This window comes from Ambystoma mexicanum, chromosome 5q, assembly GCF_040938575.1.
Source record: "Ambystoma mexicanum isolate Mex_15411 chromosome 5q, UKY_AmexF1_1, whole genome shotgun sequence".
Classification (NCBI taxonomy): domain Eukaryota; kingdom Metazoa; phylum Chordata; class Amphibia; order Caudata; family Ambystomatidae; genus Ambystoma; species Ambystoma mexicanum.
In genome coordinates, this window is record NC_090933.1 from 39,244,622 (window position 1) to 39,259,938 (window position 15,317).

The window sequence follows — 15,317 nt, forward strand, 5'->3', positions numbered from 1 at the left end:
ATTACTATACAGTGAACCACTGGCCAGAGTACGCACAGGATCGGTGATATCTGAGAGGTGGCAACTCAGTAGAGGCACCAGACAAGGGTGCCCCTGGTCCCTGATGTTATACATTCTAGCCCTGGAGCCCCTGGCAGTGTACCTCAGACAACAATATGATGTGGTCGGTATTGAGGTAGGGGGAGAGAAACACCTAATATCCTTGTATGCTGACGATTTACTACTATATTTGAAATATCCCGAAGAAAATCTTCAGTATATTCTAGAGGTTATGGAAAAGTATGCAGAACTGTCCGGCATAGCGGTAAACCCCCAAAAATCGAGCATGTTCCCATTGGGGAGCTACATAGGAGCCCCTCAGGAATGGTTGCCAGTGTTGTCCGTACCTTGGGCGGCTGATTCCTTCCGCTACCTCGGAATAGATGTGTATCATAGGGTGGAGGGGGAACACTTGCAGAACACCGAGGTGGCTGTGAAAAAAATCCGAACAAGTATGAAGTTTTGGGAGAAGCTGCCGCTGGCGATGATGGGACGGGGGGGGGGCGATGCTCAAAATGGTGGTCCTGCCCAGGCTGTTACATTTCTTCAGTAATATACCATACTTGTACCCAAAAAGTTTTTTGTCAAACTGGACAGCATGTGCAGGGACTTCCTATGGCATGGCACTCGCAATAGAGTGGTGCTATGGAAGCTACAGAACTTCCATGATAGAGGGGGCATTAAGCTGCCGAATTTTGAGGCCTATTATGTAGCTAGTCAGTTGCAATATGTAACCAAATGGCTCTCTGATGAAGTAACTCCTGAATCTAGGCTGTTTGGGCAGGACTGCACCCCGTTTTACCTAAATGAGATTATCTGGGTGCCTAGACTCGAAATGAAAGAACGCCCGGGTATGCTGTTGCTTGGGTGGAAGATGTGGCACAGAGTATGCCAACTGATGGAGAACCCGTGTCCGTGTTCCCCACAGGTGCCGCTAGTCGCCTTAGCTGGGGGAGACAACCAACTCAGAATGATAATTAGGACCTATTGGGAATTGGTTGGGCTGGTCACGTTGGGAGATGTCTGGCAAGAAGGGATTATCAAAGATTTTGAAGAACTGGGAGAAGAGACAGGTTTGCATAGAGGCCAATATGTCACGTATCTTAAGCTAGTGCAGACTATTCGTAAAACCTGGCCAGAGACTGTACTGGCGGAGGAGCCAGACGTCCTAATGGAAACAATATATGACATATCAGAAGGAGGGCACGAGATCTCTAGACTGTACGAGATGATGATGACCCGGGTGAGGAAGGATTTGACTCATTTGAGGCTGGACTGGGAAGCGGAGGTGGGGGCACAGATGACCGATGGAATGTGGGAACATGCTATAGGATACCACAAGAAGGTGTCCAGAAACGCCAGATTGCAGCAGATACAGTTATACATAATGCATAGAGCCTATATGACCCAAAAGATAATATCTAAGTTTGTAAACGCAGAAAGACAAGCATGCCCAAAATGCGATGAAGATGATGCTGATATGACACACATGTTCTGGTCTTGCCCAGTGATTGAAGCCTTTTGGGGGGAAGTGGCACGGAAACTAGCGGATAAAGGGGTCATGCTCAATATAGATACGGCCTGGGCCTGCCTGTTGGGAGGGTTTCCCAGACCACGGAATACTAAACATCTTGGGAAACTGAGGGACCCGGCATGTGTGCTTGCTAAAAGAAGGATTGCCATGGGCTGGAAGCAGAGCCACAAGTTGAGGTATGGTGGCGGGACTTGCAAAAATGGGCGGAGGCTGAAACGGTGGTGTGGCGGAAGGCATGTAGCAAGTGCGGGGAAGAAGAAGTGGGTAACCTGATGGCTTGGAGAATGTTAATAACAGGACTGTTTGGCACAGTAGTGGATTCTGCAGCTTCGGAAGGAAGCGATACCCAGCCACACGCAGCGGATACAGAACGAGAAACGCAAACAAGCTCTTGAGGGAGGGGGGATTTGGGGAGCAGTAACGTGCGTTAATTGATGTTCACGAGTCTGTTGTAAATAATGCTGCAAGTTTGGTTTGTATTGTTTATTTGTTTTCAAAATAAAATTTAAAAAAAAAGAAAAAAAAAAGAACGCCGGCGGCCATCTTGGAAAACACTAGAACGGTGCTTCCAGACGGCCGTCGGACGTGGTGGGACCTGTCAATGGCGTCTCCACAAGGTAAAGAAGCGCCGCCCGACAGAAGTCATGACAGTATGACTTCTTTCTGACTGCGCCCTGATACCTTCCGGTCTGGCGCGCTTAATAAATAAACAAACAAAACCACCACCAGAGCGCCACATACGGTACTTGTATGCACATCCATACAAAGATTTCATGTTTTTGTAGGAACAATGTAACAACATATTTTCTTTTTCACTAGGAGATTTCTCCATTATTCTCTACTGTCAATGTGCTGTAAAATCAACAGCCATAGTATGATGTAAAGGCAAACAATATCCGTTCTCCGAACGGGTTCTAGAGACAGACATGACAACACTCATCAATTGTTGAAAATCAATTATCCTTTAGGTCACTGTTTCGATTTGCTGATCGCTTGATGTGCCTTCTTGCACTTTGAAGTTAACTGCACTGAAAATGGGCGTGTGTGGCTGGCTGATCTATCCCAGAGCAGACGTTGGGGGGAGATGAGAGCATTTGTGCTGAGGCATACTGGGACCTACTGTGCTCTCTCCCCACCTGTTGCCTCAATGTGGGGTGGTGCAGTTTATTGTGGTGCAAATGTCCCAAAAACCGTGCATTCTAGGGTCGAAGACCAGTCCTTCTACGACCACATTGATGTTTCGTCAATTTCAGGTAACCGTCTCATGTGTGAAGTTGCTGGAAACTGAGGAAAGGGATGGGGTATCCAAATGTTATGTAGCCAGTACTGTCCAGAGTGTCCTAAGAGGTAAGTATGCAAAAAGTGGTGCAGATTGCTGAAACATTCTACCTTAACATTAAGACCAGCCATGTGGATAAAAAACAGACTGCACCCACGTGCATGGAGATGTTTGCAAACATGTGCGAACTTGAATGTTTGCTAGAATAACAGCAGGTAAACGTATAATACATGAAGATAGAATGGAGAATAGAGCACATAAAACAGTGAACCGTGAAGGCCCTTTTAGGATTTTTAAGGAGGCTGTATCAAAGTTTTAGAACGGTGGGCTCTAGAGAGATTACATTCTGTTTTGATAGGACAAGATTCAGCAGTCAAATGCAAAACTTTACTAACAATGTACAGATGTATATATGACACAAACCACGGTGGTGGCAGGTGCACTCTTTTCTATGTGTTTACCTTTGTAAAGAGTATTAGGTTTTAGAACATTTGAGCATGCTAATGAATTGTTTACATTTTGAGAAAATACTCGACAGAACGGAGCCACTTTCTTTGTTCACAGTTGTATTTTCTTTAACACTGAGAATCTAGGTTTGTAGGACTTTTTTGTTTAAAATCTTTTTTTATTACTTTTTTTAGAATGTTGATAATTGTTCATGATTTTCATCAACACAAATACAAGAGGCACTTAAAAGGGTTAATTATCTGATTCACACAATCTGACCGTGGTGATTGTTCCTTCGTGTACATTCAAATTTAAAACCTGGACACACCAGTGGAAAAACGCAGCAGCATACAAATCCATAGTAATTATGCATCAAAATAAAAATACATATAATCTGTGCATCAGTGTAATATTTAATTTAACGTTTACGGTTTGCATTTCCTGATAGCGATATATATTATGATGTTGTATACCTCAAAGTGTTCATAGATTGCAATTGCATGTACATTCATGCTTCTGTGTTTCGCTGCCCTCGACTGCAGCGCTGTCAAGCCTTCCTCCCCACTTCCATGTGCCTGGATCTGGACACGCCCTGTTCCGTGGCAGCACGTTCCGGTTCGCAGCAGCACTCTCCCCTGCGGTGCAGTACAGTATGGTCTGCTCCGTCCTTGCATCTGCTGCGCCTCGCCACAGTGCTGATATCTTCAGACTGGGGTCTCGCGCCGCTCGGGCCTAGTTCCTTCAGCGCCCTCCTGCAAATGGCTGCACTGGGACACTGGCGTTTAGTTTAACACTGCTTGATGGCTGGTGGGTCACTTCACACCTGGGTTCAAACACCCATCCCGCAACATTACAATGCCATCCAGATGCTGCCACCAGGCAATGCTACCTTTTATTAGAAGCGAGAACCTTTGGCTTCACCCAACCAGCAGGGGCTGCAAAGACAAACACAAATACCATTTAGCGTATCAGACAGAGAATATACACTTCAGGTTTAAATACAGGCCTCTCTACCACTCCCACCACAATAGTAACTCTGATTCCGTATACAATAGGTAATTTAAGCAATGTGCATTCGACACCAAACATATTACACATTCCCAAGTCCCATATGCATGACGGGGAAGATATACATGCCACTAATAAGTGACAGGCCAAGATCCTGTAAAAATTCTTTAATATGCGAGTCCTTTTGTCGCAATTCTTTCTTATCACAACTCGTAGTGCATTGGCCAAATTGATTTGGGTGGAAAGCACGCTAGAGTCAGTAGGCAGGTCTTTACCCAGCATTATGACAGCGGGCGACTTACTGTCCCAGGCCAGGCAAACCATAATCAGGAGTATCAATTCACCAAAATCATATCACTAGTGCTTTGTCCTTGATGGCATCACAGGAAATTAAGTCATGACAGTTGACATCACAGTGACACAACAAAAATTTCAAAAACAGATCAAAGGTACGATTCATAAAATACCATGCAGCACTAAAGCACACAGCATGATTTTGCAGTATTAAACCATACATGAACGACGTTGCTGCATCATTCTGTAGCAATGGATGCAGTCATGGTACACAAAAGCGCACATTCCAGAACCATCAGGCCAGGTGCACTGCTTTTTTATGCCAGTGCAGTGTCACATGGCCAGTTACTGCCATCTTACTGCTGTTAAAGCCGAACATGTAGGGTACAGTCATGACATGCTAAATACTGCCTCACATGACAGGCGCGGCTATAATAAGACAAGCACACCCTCATAATATATACCCAAATACTGCCATTTTATGCCGGGGTAATCCTCACACATGTATCATGTGCAAGATATTGTTTCACAAGTCATAGTGCTTTTATCAAATGTCAATTCAATTGCAGTCTCAAGCATCGAGGTTATGCCACAAGACCAGTTTCACACTTTCTAATGCACTCAGTAGACAACACCGCCTACAACCCCATTGTTACTTTTACACCAAAATACCAACAGATTTTTACATTGCGTTTTTTCATTAGCAGAACCAGTGACTTGCATATTATGAAACGAATTTTCAAGGCACCAAGCCACATACTAAATAAGCTTGAACATAGAAAACAGATCTTTTTCAAAACCTATTGTGTAAAACAAGCATGAGTCATTGTAATATTAATGCATGCGGAGACGGGCTTATGGCGGGGCGGGCGGCCGCCTGGGGAGCCCTGCCATTAGCCCCTCCGCCCCCCACAACGCCAGCTTGGTGGAGTCTTTCAAGGTCTCCCCCGAGCTGGCATGGTGGGAGAAGGGACGGCAGGCGCTCTATTGTAATGAAATGCGCTCTGCTCTCAGCACACGGTAGCAGCTGGCACCACTAGCTATGCATAACTAATGTTTATGAGCAATAACTCTTTGTTCAAACTCTGTCAAATTTGTATCTAGATCCAGATCAAACTCATTACCATTGAAAGGGCAGTGGCTACCCCGGATGCCTTGAGGTTGGGGGTATCAAGGGGTCAAAAGTGGTAAAGGATTAGATGAATGAAGGGGACTGCACATGCTACTTGTGGGCATGTCTTGCTAAGGGAAGGGGGTTCCATGTTCTGTTCTCTCCACTTAAACCAACGAACAGGATGTCAGACCTCCCTATTAAATTTGAGTACTTTTTAATTAACATTTCGACTAAATTGTGTCACAGTACTTTGTGTGATCTATTACCTCACAATGTCTACATTTCATTGGGTGTATTTAAAGGAAAAGAGGGCCCAGGGTCTTTAGAGATGTGTGTAATCTTGGTTGTGAATTGCTCCAAGATCTATTTGTCCTGGGTGACAGCCTCTGTCCTATGCAAGCAGATTGGTCTCAGGAATATACACTGTGGTTATGAGAAACTTGTGTCAGCATCAAAGCTTCAGAGTTAGATCGGAAAGGGACTTAAACATGGCTATTGAGGTGGATATACATCTGTCAACAAACCAAAGGAATAACTAAACTATGATTCAGCTGTATCTACTTTAAATTTGTTCACTGGATAATCTACACTCTGAATTTTGGTTAGGATTGTCCTGGTGGTCTCAAATAGATGTGGCGAGTTGGTGACCAGTTGAATTTTTCCATGAAGCTTGGGTAGATACTCTAATTTTGATAGGTGTTCGTAGCCACAGGTGCAGTGGCTCAAGAGCAAACCGATATCACAGTTGCTCCACCCATCGGGGGTTCAAACAAGACATCTAGAAAGGCTATTGTACATTTTTCGATCTGCTGATAATTCTGGCCCATCACTGTAAGGCCAGGTCCTGGAAGACAGGCCCTGTGCCATTGGACAGAATCACATTTCTGAAGTTGGGAAATAGGGTAAGAGAGTCACTGGGAGGCTACCCATTCTGTAATATTGACCCAAGAAGGAGTTATATGGACCTCCAGTGCCTCTCCCTGTGTCCCCATCTCTGCAGCCTGGCCTTGAGGGCATTGACACACATCAAGATTCTCTGTCTAAACACCTTTCAAACATCCCTAGCGAGGTTGCAATTTCCACTTGCAAGTGTGCAGTAACAGTAGAGAAGAGATAGATGCACATGTGTGCCGCCCACAAGTGAAGTGTTATCACAATCTCACCTTGGATTCGCGGAAAAAGAAGGAACCAACACCGGCTGGCAGGGTCCACCACTGTCATACAGACCTCATGACAGGGCGGCCTGATTCCAAGATGGAGACTGATCATTAATGATTAAGACAGCAGCAGCTGCATCATGTGGGTTGGTGGCAGGGGTTAGGAGGTAGCCCCAACCCGTAGAGGGTCATTAATCTGCACAGGTGGTTCCATTGAAACACTCATTACCTCAATCCACATTAGAACTAGAGTATTAAAGGGGACAGGGCCCATGCCAAAGTATGAGAGTCTGGAGCCGAAGAGCCAGTTTGGAAGCAAGTTAAAAGAGAACCAGAAGAGACAGTAAGGAGGCAAAGGAAGTCAATGGAGGGGGGGAAATACCAGGAGAGTGGAGGACGGTAGAAATATCATGGAGGGGGAAGGAATACTGGTCAGAGAGGGTGTAGTTTTAGTGGAAACAGAAGAAGTAGAAGTAAAGATGACACCTGAGGAGTTTCCCCGAGGGCTGCAGAGAAGAAAAAGAACACTGGACGGGAGTTAAAGGCACAGGAGAGTGGAGACAGAAGGAGAGAGAGGTCCCAGGCGGTGATCAAGCATTGGCCGGGCCGAGAGGAGTATTGAGAGGCAGTTGGCAAAACCAGAGGGACCTGAGCTGGAGAGCAGCCAAGGTACAAGCGCTAGAAACGTGTCCACTCTTGTTGAGCTGGGCCAAAGCAGAGGCAGAAAAAGAGCGAGAGAGTGATAGATAGCTAGATGGGTACTAAGAGGAAATAGACAGACACGCCAATAGAGGTTTACCAGGAGCTATGGTCCAGACTCTGGTCGGGCTCGCAAAGCCACCAAGAAAACTACTTGTCTACCAGCAGTCTAAACCAGAAGGGTTCATTGAAAATCCGAGTGAGAACAGGAAATGTCACAAGTGGAAACATTATTGAGAATGGATGTGAGAAAGCTCAGAGGACGTGCAACCTGAGAAGAGAGAGGTTTTAAACTTTGAGAGCCATGGGATCTCAGGGGATCGAAGCCCAAGGGACAGAACCAGTCTTGTAACAAGCAGGGAAACAGTACTGTGCTCACTTGACACCAGCCAAGCCTTGCCACCATGGGACTCAAGTCAGTAGTGTGTGTACCATCGCAAGTATTGCCCTTAAAGGGGCGACTATGATAAATGGCCTGAAAACAAAATCAGGAAAATGGAGAGAAAAATAGACTTCTTTGCAAGCCAAACAACCACTGACCAGGAAGGCCAATTTATGGCTGCAGCTGTTATGAGAAATAGCGGATACCTCTTGACGTTGAGAAATGTGAGTTTTCCTATATGAATAGTTTGGGTACACATTACGTTGCAGAAGACATGGTGTAACATATTTCCACCCCCTCGTTTACCCACATAATATAGGAGCCTTCCTCTTATGGTGTAATAGTAGTACCAAGGAGTAGTGGTCATCCTAAACCCTGCTTTTTCTGTCTTTTTAGTTGTCATACCACACGATGCCTGCCTCATAACTAAGTTATTTTAGTGCCTATAAGAAACAAAAGGTGTTAGGCATGTTATTATTATTCTGCTCCGAGGGTATTGATGCCACTTAAAAATATTAACCAGGTGTCACTTCACCACTCCGTGGGAGGCAATTATATTTTCTTACGAGTAGGATCCATACTTGGCTTGGGCAGAAATCATAGGTGGCACTGTTATCCGGTTATAAAGGACAACACTTAACTGAAATAGTATATATACTTTTTAAAAACTTTACCCAAAAGTGTTTGAACTATTGTAATTTGAATGTAAATGTTTGAGCTGTGTAATGATAGTGGAGTTTATGTACCGAGACGGATATTTACAATATATGAAGAACACTACATGAGGGAGATTTGTGTGTGAAAGTGTTTGTGTTTATCCTGGTGTGATCACCTTCACCTACCTGTCAATTCTTTGGCCAGATTCTGTGTTCCCTGGTGTGTTGTATAGGTCTAATATAAAAGCCAATTTCTAGGAGAAAAACTCTATGTTGCAACTGCGAGTAGATTAAAAGAGAACCACATATGTCTGGTTAGCACAACACTCACTTCCCACATAGGAGAAGCCTTTCATATAATAGGAAATCTACTCTTAACTTTTACACCCCGCTAAAGCTGCTAATAATTGGATATTCAAAGTACTTTGGTACCCTTTATTGTATTCCACATATGCAATTTGACAGAGCTACTTTACAAAAGCAGAAAGGAGGAAAAATCGCTTTCTGGAAAGAGAGATTCCAAAAATTTAACACAAAATCAATTATTGCATGGTACAAAAATAGAGACTTTTAAATAAGAATTCCAATAACAATGTCAAATAATAATCAGAAAATGAGAGATTCCAGATATTAACCATAGACCATTAGTGCATCATTGGGCTGTCCGATCCCCAAATCAATGTTTGCCATGAAGAGGGGTAAAAACCTGAGACCAGTTGGTCAATTCATTACAAGAACAAGAAAAAAACAGGTCCGACCATTACAGAACTCTTAGGTATTCCAGCAGTTAATGAACACCTCCTTTGTGTATATTGTAATATAAGCAGATACTTAAAAAATAAAAAAGGACAATATATTCTTCTTTCATGGAACATCCTGGCAGAGCAGACATTTCAGTTATTGTCAGAGCAAAAATCTAGTTGATATGGTTATTTGTCCCTGCCAATATATGAATAACTAAGAAACAGTAGTGACTCAAGACGATGGAACATCGATCCAAAAATCAGATCCAAAAGGTGATGGCACCGCTTGTTAAAAATACTAACTTTAACAAAATGAAGATGCCATTGAATGCAATATTTTAGACACGATATCGGTGGATGGATGGGGTGGGCCAATGCACATGTGTCTTAAAAATATGGAACAATACTGTATCCTAAGAGTTAAGACACAAGAAGGTCTCAATGAAAGACTGACATGAGCTTCCCAGGTATACAATAAAATCATGCTTATAAATCATTAATTCAGGACACAAATAGATAAGCCACATTTTAATAAGCCACTGAATATCAATACTGGATGACATATGTGCCTGTTAACATGGTTGGAGCACAATTTAGTAGCATCTTTTCACATAGATCTACCTATGTGGACCTAGTCGGACACAGATGCAATATAAAATACTCTCAAGATCGATGTGAACTGTGAGAAACCCAAATGTATTCTCCCTCCTACTCCCCCTGGATCCTCTTCTCAGGTGGCCAGGGAAAGGCCATGGCTTTTGGATCCAGACCCTGGAGTAGAGAAGCGAGGGAGGATCACCTGGGTGGAGGGACCTTGGAGATTGGAAGTGGGATGCCCTCAGGCGAGACATGGTATCCCATTTCCCTACTGATGACCAACCTCCCCCTCCCCTGGTTTTTATGGGCTATTGTAGAACATCTACCCACATTTCCCCACATTGTACCTTCGATAGTACTGAGACGAGGGAGAGGCGACTAAGAGTAATGAACACTAAGACCGCTTTTCACCACTTTAGCACTGGGACAAGGAAAATGCCTGCAGAGTACTTGCGGGGTTAGGCATGTCCCTTTAATGAGAGACAGGCAGACCCAATTGGGAATGCACACCTGAAACCTGCCAAGTAGTTGCAGATGTATAATGGGAGACCATTGGAAGAGAAAAGAGAACAGGGAGGCTTGTCTAAGAGAATCTAAGGGACCCTTTTCCGTAAGGAGGTAGCCTTGGTCGGACCTGAGAAAGAGCCAGGCCGCCGGCCGATATCCCCTAGGACCTGTGAAGCCCGAGACGAATAGGCCCCTGATGCTAAAACAGGTGGGCAAGCCTATGTGGCGGAGATCTAGCAGCTAGGGCTGCGTGTCAGCAAGAGAAAAAGAGGATGCCGTCCTCGAACTCGCAGAAGCAACAAAGTTGTCGTCACAGAATACAAGAACCTATACAGTGTGCAAGCGTGGCTCGCTGAGGCCAGAGCGCCGGCCAGAGAAGCCGAAAGGGAGCTGCATGAGTAGGACGCAGTTAGTGTCAGGGAGAGCACTCAAAAGCCTGGTGCTGTATGAATGAAAGCTTCAACCCAAGCGGAACTATGCACATTGAATACCCAACTGGTATGAGGAGTGTAGTACAGAAAGGAGAGAACGATCAGAGGGAGTGCACTTTTTTGCCCAAGTACTTTCCGCCTTCTTCAAAAGCAGAACAGAGAGCTAGAAGGCCAGGAATCAACCATGTTTGAGGGGCCTTGCCGAGGGAGAAAAGGACATTGAGGGGTGAAGCAAGTTAAAAGTAGATGGAAGAGAGCTATGAAGAGTAGTAGAGGCAGTGTCACTGGGAAGCGTAGAGAAAGCTGGAAGAGAGGGCAGGACATAAGAAAGAGGAAAGTAAGGAGACGTGGGAAAAAGAGCAAAGATTGCGATGAAAGAAGATAGTTGGAGAAGAGGGAAGAATAGAAGTATTGGGGAGAGAAAAAGAAAAGGATAGCAAAGAATTATCAGAGGAGTAAATTGGCTTGAAGAGGCTGAGTTGAGTGGGAGGGAGGAAAAGATTAGGTCAAGTGATGACCCAGAGATGTGGGAAGGGGGAGTAGAGAGTTTGAACAGAGAATATGATTTAAGAAGGGGAATAAAGAGAGATGTAAGATGAATCGAGGAGAGATGAAGATTGAAGTCTCCAAAGGGAACAAAAGGAGAGCTGGAGGGTAGGAGAAATGAAAGTAAAGAGGCTCGATCTTCATTGGAGGAGTTCGGTGAACCAGGAGGGCGATAAATAGTAAGAAAATTGATCATATAATGTTTGGAAAATCAAGAGAGTTGATGTTCTAAGGAACGAAAGATAGGAGAATTGGATGGAGGAGTGGAGGCAGACAATGAAGAGTGGAAGAGAATGCCTGTGCCACCACCACGACCAGTGAATCAATACATTTCGTAGAGGGGGAAGTAAGAGTAGCAGGAGTAAAAGTATTGTGTGGGGTAAGCCAGGTTTCGGTCATGCAAAGGAATTGTAAATTAAGATGGAAAAATAAGTCACAAATAGAATGGGACTTATTACAGATGGAACAGGCATTCCAAAGTACAACTGTAAGAATAGGAGTAGTAGAAGAAGGTAGGCAGGGGTAGATCAGGTCTGAGAGGGGCCGAAGGTGAGGTCGAACAGGGGGAAAAGGCAAAGGGAAGGAGATAGCTGGGATTTGAAAAGACATGGATAGAAAAAGTAGGTATAGAGACAGGGGCAGAAGACGAGTGAGGTGTTGAGTGAACTTGAACATGATTATGATTTGAGGAAACGGGGGTAGATAAAATACACAGAGCAATGAGTGAAAAGGTGCATACAGTTTGAACAGGAACAAACCTGGTGTAAATTAGCCCTTGAATTGCTAGTAGACAGATACTTTACATCTGACGACTGTATGTGGTAACAAGGAGATGCCATTAAGTCTGGTCAGCACCATATTAATCTCCCATATTGGGGCTGGCAGTTGAACAGGAGGAAACTTGAAAAGCAATCTCTTTATTAAGTTATTAACTACTGGGTTCCAGAACAAGTTCTCCTGATTACGTTTTCTTCTTGCAACTTGGTATTGCCGCCAAATGACCCCCATTCTTTGGAATGACCATCGCAGATGGCCACCTTCATCTGTTCGAGGGGGTCCTCTGAGGTCTTGGCATTCCAGTAAAGGTGTCCAGCAGCGATTCATCTAGCTAGATCAAAAAGCTGATGCCAAAATGGACCTCTGCATCCACAACGTCTGGACCTTCCTCAACTGAACCAACAGCACAAGATAAGGAAGCCTAACAAATTCAGGAACTTCTTCAGTGGTCCCGGAGTGAATTGCGATACAGCGTGTGAGTAAACATACCTGCTCCAACTCTCCCCTACCTCCAATTAGTTTAATGGGCGATACCCATGCAAGATCTGGACTAATACGATGAAGAGCTTAGTCTGTTCTTGGTCAAACTAGAATTCTCCTTTTCAGGCCGGGGTCAGCCACCTGTGCCAGGAGAAAGGCTAAGTGTGACTCCTGTCATCCTAGTTTCCCCTGAGGCACAAACAGGGAAGTGACAATGGCTGATTCGGAAGATGGTATTGCAGAGCAGGGTTGTATGAGTGCTTGTTTTGATCCTCCAAGAAGAAAAAAAAGGAAGAAGCAGGCAGGCAAGGAGAAAAACAATCCCCCTAACTGCAACTTAAACAGAAATAGATCCTCAAGGTAATTTTTGTGTTCCCTTCCCACAATTGATGAGATGATTGACTTAAACGAGATGTCTATGCCTCACCCTAAGCCAATAGCTCAAGAGTCCACATCATCTCCTGCAAACAACAACAACAAAAGAAAGTTACTAACAGGAACCAGGAAAAAATTAAGAAATGTTTTCGACCTGATAAACCATCTAAAGTATTACATGTGGAGTCAATAACAGAGGTCTCTGAGGAGCACATTCAGTTGTAGAACTTGGAGTCCTGCTCGCCTGTGTCCACAAGTTTATTAGCAACCCCACAATCCTTAGAGGATGAGGGTCACCTTGTGGAACAAGAGCAATTAAACCCACCCTGCAAAGTCATTTGATCTGGAAACCAAGAAAATAATCTATGGCACAGCCAAGGGCGGATCTAAAGATTTATTTTCAGGGGAAATAATCTGTTTTGAAAACATTTGTCAAATTAATGACCGGCTAATTCTAAACAGGTCTACTATTATATACATATTTGGTTCCATTCCTCCCTTGCAGCTTGTGTACTCAAAAGATATTGACTGGGTTGACATATTAGAGGAATTTACTGAGAAATCAGCGTTACCCTTCTCACCTATAGTGGCAGGTCTTGTCGGTGAACAACTGAATAATTTCAGGATGATGGAAATAGACTTGTATAATCTATCCACACTTGTCCCGCAGGACAAATTTGCGAAGTCTCCATTTGACGAATCTACACATTTTAAAATATCGTACCCATCCTTTACAATCAAATGCGATGTCCAGTCTAGAGGTCCGATAGGGGTCATAGGAAATGGTACTGACAGACGGTTGACCGAGGATAAAGTTGAAGCTTGGTCTTGGCTGGCTGGGACTTTATACACAGACAGTAGGCCGAAGACCTTTGTGCAACGACTTTAGCCACAAGTATATAAAGCTACTCTCATGGACCTGCTGCAGTTATAGAAATATGTTACAGCGTGGTCTAATTTCGATTGCTTTGATTTTTCGTGACGCTGATTTTAATCTATTGCAAGAGACCATGCTAACAACCACAATATACAAATATAGCTATAATGTACTAACTAAGCCTGCTAAAAGAGACTTGAAAGGGCACCCTTGTGGTGGTCTTCTGATAGACATAGATAATATTGGAGTTGCTTAAATGTATATTTGAATCCTCTAAAAACTACTAGTGATCTTATTTTAAATGATGTAGGTGTAATTTTTGTGGCATGGGTGGGTAATGGACAGCCGAATAATACTATTGTAGGAGATTTTAATTCCGATTGTGCCGCCCCGTACTATAGGGAACCTTGTAAATTTATAGAAGCTTTGAGAAAAAAATTAAATCGAAAGGAGTGAATTTTGGCTAAACCTCATGAAATCTTGGGTTATAGAACTCCTTTTGCCATTAAAGGGCACATCTAATCTATCCCCCTGGTTTTTCAATGTCTACATGGCCTCTTTGGCCCACATGATCTCTGCCTTCACCTCCAACTTTCAGTGTTATTCGGATGACACTCAGCTCTCCATCAGGCTACCCTCTGCCTCTTTCTCCTCCTTGCTCCTCCCAGACTGTCGTGTCCGCAATTCAGTCCTGGTGTGCAGCTAATGATCTCTGCCTTAATGCCAGTAAGACAGAGATCGTACTCATTGGGACCCCTGCTCCCGTTTTCCCACTTCCACTCTGGCTGACCTCCCTTGGTCCTGCATCCTCACCCACTAGTGAGGCAAAAAATCTGGGGGTCATTTTCGACTCTACTCTCGCCTTCTCTTCTCACATTTCTGACATGTCCAGAAAGTCCTACTACCAGCTGAACCTCCTCATAGGTATTCTACCTTTTCTCACCTTCCCCCAGAGGTTCACTGACTCCAGAGCCCTGGTTCTCTCCACACTGGACTACTGTAACAGTCTCTTTCTCAATCTTCCTACCTCTACTCTCTGCCCTCTTTAACTTACCCAGAACAGAACCGCAAGATTTATCCTTGGCCTCAAGCCCGGGGACCGCATCTCTCTGGCGCTGAAATCCCTCCACTGGCTCCCTGTGGCTGCAAGGATTAAGTTCAAGTCCCTCTGCATAGTTCACAAGGCTTTCCGGGGCCGGGGCCCCTACTATATACAACACTCTCTTCCTAAATACTCTCCCTCCAGAGCCCAGCACTCATCCTCCTCCAACTCTCTGCGGGTGAGCCGTTTTTCAAAACAGAGATTTGGGGATAGATCCTTATCGTCGGCAGGTGTCTCCCTCTGGAACAGCCTACCTGCCTCTCTCCGTCTTGA

The 15,317-nt window shown here is 44.3% G+C and overlaps 1 protein-coding gene across 2 annotated transcripts in view; it reads right to left on the minus strand.

Annotated features, from left to right (window-relative positions):
• Positions 1-3,692: 3,692 nt before the first annotated feature.
• The window catches only part of ANKS6 (ankyrin repeat and sterile alpha motif domain containing 6), a 934,279-nt gene continuing 922,654 nt past the window's right edge, over positions 3,693-15,317 (minus strand). For both annotated transcript variants that reach the window (XM_069620475.1, XM_069620476.1), the window contains one exon: positions 3,693-4,234. In XM_069620475.1, coding sequence (XP_069476576.1) covers positions 4,185-4,234 — 50 coding nt within the window. In that variant the 3' untranslated portion in view covers positions 3,693-4,184. The remainder of the gene's footprint in view (positions 4,235-15,317) is intronic.